Genomic DNA, 5,400 nt, shown 5'->3' with positions numbered 1-5,400 from the left:
CGTCTGCAAGCGTCCTTCCCGGAGTCCCGAAGACCCCAGACACCGGTCTCTGACCTCCCGCGGCGCGGAGGCCGGGAGGACAAGGGGTAGGGGCGCCAGGGCGGAGGCCCGGGGCTGCGGGGAGGCTGCGGCCGGCCAGTCCTCCCGCCAGGCGCACCTTCCACCCGTCCTCGGTCCGCCCTCCCGCCCGCCCCACCTCCGTCCCCTCCTCCTGCTCCCGCCTCCAGTCTCCTCCCTCCTCCCGCGCGCTCGCTCTCCTCCCATTCCCCTGCCGCGGCGGGCTGCCTGCAGGCGCGGCTCCCGGCTAGAGCCAGCGAGCGGAGCGGGCGCCTCGGCCTCTGCACCGCCTCCCACAACCGGTGGCGCGCCCCCCGCCCGGCCCGCCGGGCCCTGCGCCCCAGCGCGCGTCCAGCAGCCTCGGAGCGGGAGGGCGCAACTTTCCCCCGGTCCCGGACGGGGCGGGGACGGCAGCGGGACAACTTGGAAAACTTCGGGGAGGACGGCAGGGGTGCCGGGTGCTGGTGGAAGAGGATGTAGGAGGGCAGTGGCTGGCCCCAGGCATCCCTCGGTCTCCTAGGCCCCGTTCGGCCTGGCCATGGGGCTCCAGCGCCTTCTGCGCCGCCAGGGGGTTGATCCTCCCGTCTAGCCTAGCAGGGTAGGACAGTGCTGTCGCCGGCTGAGCAGGCGCTGGGAGAGCAGCGACCCCTCTGGCCGCGTCCCACTCCGCCATGGACCACCAGGAGCCCTACTCGGTGCAGGCCACCGCGGCCATCGCGGCGGTCATCACGTTCCTCATCCTCTTCACCATCTTCGGCAACGCGCTGGTCATCTTGGCTGTGCTGACGAGCCGCTCGCTGCGCGCCCCGCAGAACCTGTTCCTGGTGTCGCTGGCCGCTGCCGACATCTTGGTGGCCACGCTCATCATCCCTTTCTCGCTGGCCAACGAGCTGCTGGGCTACTGGTACTTCCGGCGCACGTGGTGCGAGGTGTACTTAGCGCTCGACGTGCTCTTCTGTACCTCGTCCATCGTGCACCTGTGCGCCATCAGCCTGGACCGCTACTGGGCTGTGAGTCGCGCGCTGGAGTACAACTCCAAGCGCACCCCGCGCCGCATCAAGTGCATCATCCTCACCGTGTGGCTCATCGCAGCGGTCATCTCCCTGCCACCGCTTATCTACAAGGGCGACCAGGGGCCCCAGCCCCGCGGGCGCCCCCAGTGCAAACTCAACCAAGAGGCCTGGTACATCCTGGCCTCTAGCATCGGGTCCTTCTTTGCACCCTGCCTCATCATGATCCTTGTCTACCTGCGCATCTACCTGATCGCCAAACGCAGCCACCGCAGAGGTCCCAGGGCCAAGGGGGGCCCCGGGCCGGGTGAGTCTAAGCAGCCCCGCTCAGTCCCTACGGGAACTTCAACCAAACTACCAACCTTGGCCTCTCTGGCTGCTTCTGAGGAGGCCAATGGACACTCTAAGCCTACGGGGGAGAAGGAGGGGGATACCCCTGAAGATCCTGGGACCCCTGCCTTGCCACCCAGCTGGTCAGCCCTTCCCAGCTCAGGCCAGAGTCAGAAGGAAGGTGTGTGTGGGGCGGCTCCAGAGGAGGAAGCTGAAGAGGAGGAGGAGGAGGAGGAAGAGAGTGAGCCTCAGGCCTTACCAGCGTCTCCTGCGTCAGCGTGCAGCCCACCCCTGCAGCAGCCACAGGGTTCCCGGGTGCTGGCAACCCTACGTGGCCAGGTGCTCCTGGGCAGGGGCGTAGGCACCGCGAGTGGGCAGTGGTGGCGGCGGCGGGCACAGCTGACTCGGGAGAAGCGGTTCACCTTTGTGCTGGCCGTGGTCATTGGCGTTTTTGTGCTCTGCTGGTTCCCCTTCTTCTTCAGCTACAGCCTGGGAGCCATCTGCCCACAGCACTGCAAGGTGCCCCATGGCCTCTTCCAGTTCTTCTTCTGGATTGGCTACTGTAACAGCTCGCTGAACCCCGTCATCTATACCATCTTCAACCAGGACTTTCGCCGTGCCTTCCGAAGGATCCTTTGCCGCCAGTGGACCCAGACGGCATGGTGAGCCACCTGCCCGCCGCCCATGTAGGGTTGGTGCCAGGTGGCACCAGGGCCACCCCGATTCCTGCCCTGTTTTCTGTGGCCACCTCCCTGGGGCTTTCTGGCTCCTGCCCGGGTCCTGCAGGCCTCCTCTTGGGAGCCCCCCTGGAGGGGTAGGGGCAGGGGTGCTGTTCACTGGGGGTCCATCTGAAGCCTCCAAAGCCAGCCAGGATAGAGCCCCTCCCTCCCAGGACCCCAGACCCCGGCAAGCCAATGGGTGGGCTTTCCTTCTGGACTCTGTGTTCCCTGGCCGGTCACTTGTTTGTGGTGGTTTGTTTCTCATCTTCCCCGGGTAAAGAGCAGGAAAGCCAGCTTTCCATTTTTCCCAGGAGCACCTGCCACTGAGGAGGAGGCAGAACTGAGGGACCCACGCTGGATGCCCGGGGTCCCCATCCGGCGCTGGGTGGGGGGGTTTATGGTCTGACGCTGCTTCTGGGGCCTTCTCCCCTTTCTACCTACTTTTGGATTTGTAGCTCCTTTAAAAGCCAAAACGTTTTCTGGAATCATTTTCCTCACCTGGCACCCCTCTGGGAGGTGGGTGTGTGCCAGTGGACGCCTCGCCTTGGTGGGGTGGTCTGGAGGCCTGGCATCTGCCTGACGGGAGATCCCTGATCACTAGCATTCACCCCCTGCAAAAACCCCGGGGACTTGCTGCTGGGAGATGAGAGGCTTTGCAGAAAGCTTTGAGCTCCGTAGGGGAACACACTAGAGAACCAGAAAATGTGATTGTTTGGTGATATAAAAATCCCCTTTCTCTGTGTTTACCACCACCTGTCTTCCCGTAGACTTTTGTTCTGTGCCTGGGGTGTGTGAATTCTTACCCCAAACTGGACGTGGGGAATGGTAGAGAGAACCACTATTTCTTCGAGAACGTGTTCTTGCGCCTGCAAGGGTTTAGTTATTATGCTGCATGACAACTTCTCGACATTTCATCCACAACACCAACGGGGTTTTCAGGGGCTTGGGCCCCCCAGTGGGAGAAAAGTCTTTAGTCATCGAGCAGGCTAATTGTTTTCCCAAGATGGCTAAAAAGACCCACACCATGGGAGCAGCCTGAGATGAGAGCCTGGGGTGGGTGACAGAGCCCCCAGGTAGGGTGCTGCGGCCAGAACAGGTGAGTGAGGGCCCCGTGGACTCCTGCAGGGGCCTCCCACCAGAGCGCTCAGGCAGGTCTCCAAGCCCCCAGCGGGTCCCTGTGATGTATAAGCGACCCCACCCCAGATGGGGTGGGGGCCGGCTGGCTATCTCTGTCCCAGCCACGTTGCTCCATCCCACTGATGGGGCTCCAGGGGTCTCTCCCTCCTGGTTGTCTCCCCATCCCCGGGACCTGGCACCCAGAACACTTGGGAGCATTTGAAGGACGTTTCCCATTCTTCTCCAAGGAGCGCCTGGCTTGGACATTAAGTCAGCGGGCAGCTAGCGTGGGACAGGGGCTGAGCAGCCCAGGCACTGTCGGCCCTCTGATGGGCCTGGCTGGACCTGGAGAGGTGCTGAGAGTTTTCCCGGGCGGAGAGAATGGAGGGGACCAAAGAGAGTCCCTCCTGGGGAGAGGGGCTGTCTAGCTCCTTCCTCGGTCTCAGGGTGAGGCCAAGGCTGTACCCAGGGGCGTGGCTGACTTGTGACATCTGACTGGTCTTGTGTGTGTCCTGTGGGACTCCTGCTATTGTGGGTGCCTGTGGGCCCCTTGTTGTGATATGCAGATGTTTTTGTTGTTGTTTTTTTAAAGTCTGAGCTATTTTATCAATAAAAGATATTTTGTAATAAACGAGCTGTGTCCTTGTTGCCCAAAGGCTGCCAGGAGTAATTATTTCTCAGCCACTCGGATGGTATCTCTAAGCATGGGCTCCCTCCCGGGGCCGGTTGCCCTTTCCTGCCCTAGGCGTGGCTGCCCAGTACCTACCCACCTGCACACCTGCTTTGTCCCCTCAGCATCCCTTATCATTGCAAGCCAGTGGGAAGAGAGTGGCCAGAGAAGCCTGAGATTGGCCTCCTGGCAAGGAAAGAGAAGGAGGGCTTCCCAGAGTAGGGGGCCTTGGGGCTGGGTCTTGGGGGAAGAGACGGAGTACACCAAGAAGCAAGATAGGAAAGGTGTTTCAGGCAGGGGACAGCACGGGCAAAGGGTGAGTTTGGTGGATTTGTGACAGCTGGAGAGTCAGCCTTGTGGTCAGGTGCAGCAGCTGAGGGCCAGAGGAGGTCGTTGGACACCACCCCCAGGGGGGCCGGAGGAACATGGGGAGGAAGGGCAGGAGGACGGTAACTGCAGAGTGTTTTCAGCGGCTGCCTTCAGGGAGGGCAGGAGAGTGGACCAGAATGCTCTGCTTCGGGCTCTCCCACACTGAGATTCAGTCACCAACGCCAGAGTTGGAAGACCTGTGGCTGTCACTCCTATCAATCTTATTTCCCAGATGAGGCCTCCAAGGCATCTGGTCCCACCTCGGTGAGGGCAGCCTCTGGGGCCTGAGCCAGTGTGGCCTGGTTCTGAGGGCAGGGGAGGCCCCAGGGAGGGGTAAGGCCTGGGAGGGAAGGGCAGAGGGAGGAGCGCTGAGGTCCCAGGGTCGGGTGGTGGGAGGCCATCTACCATATCCAGGATTCACATTTCCCCGGGCCGGGCCGTGGCTTCCGCCATGGGCAACCAACGGAGACTCCTGGGACAAGCGGCTTCACGGACTTGATGAGAGAGCCACACCCTGCCCTGAGGAGCTCCCAGCAATTTCTACCAGCCTGGCTTTCCAAAGCCAAGGTCCTGAGGCCTGATGAGGGTAGATTAAAGTAGCTCATTTGTTCCCGTTTACTGAGCCAATCACTTTTCTGGCATTTTGTCTAGTTACTTTGTTTAATCCTCATGCCCACTGTGTAAAAGAAGTATCAGCCCATTTTATCCAGGGGAGACTGAGGCTCAGAAAGGTGTACTGACTCGCCAGAGGTGCCCCAGGCCCACACTCTTTCCACGGGACCGCACTGTGTTGCCCGAGGGTCTGTGAGGGGCGGGCCCACAGGCCTGGGGGAAGGGCTCCCCGCCCAGCCTCTAGGGACAGTGACAGAGTTAGCGCGGTAACTGAGTACTGAGTACATTATTTTACTTAATCCTCACAATCTTGCTGGGTGTGGCCATTTTGCCAAAGCGGAAACTGAGGCTCAAGTTCACCCAGCTGGGTCCCTGAATCGCAAAGCTTCAAAATTCAGGTGTAGAGGAATCGTGCTTCTGGCTCTCGCTCCAGCTCTCGTTCGGGGGTGCCGGCCGGTGGGGGACCCCGAAACTGCGCCTGGCTGGGCTCAGTAGGCAGCGGTGCGGTGACAGACCA

General features: G+C 61.5%; 1 protein-coding gene across 2 annotated transcripts in view; it reads left to right on the top strand.

Annotated features, from left to right (window-relative positions):
- The first annotated feature begins 282 nt into the window (after nucleotides 1-282).
- Nucleotides 283-5,400, top strand: part of ADRA2B (adrenoceptor alpha 2B) — a 60,788-nt gene continuing 55,670 nt past the window's right edge. The window contains exon 1 of one of the 2 annotated variants that reach the window (XM_081796851.1): nucleotides 283-2,059. In XM_081796851.1, the coding sequence (XP_081652977.1) occupies nucleotides 729-2,059 (1,331 nt within the window). In that variant the 5' untranslated portion in view covers nucleotides 283-728. Of the gene's footprint in view, nucleotides 4,068-5,400 lie in introns of those variants that run through there. The other variant, XM_006730986.3, reaches the window with a different exon arrangement.

The sequence above is a fragment of the Leptonychotes weddellii genome, chromosome 10 (genome assembly GCF_054177405.1).
Source record: "Leptonychotes weddellii isolate Sample4059 chromosome 10, ASM5417740v2, whole genome shotgun sequence".
NCBI lineage: Eukaryota > Metazoa > Chordata > Mammalia > Carnivora > Phocidae > Leptonychotes > Leptonychotes weddellii.
The sequence above is the reverse complement of the archived record's forward strand: the minus strand, read 5'-3'. Positions and strand labels throughout refer to the sequence as shown.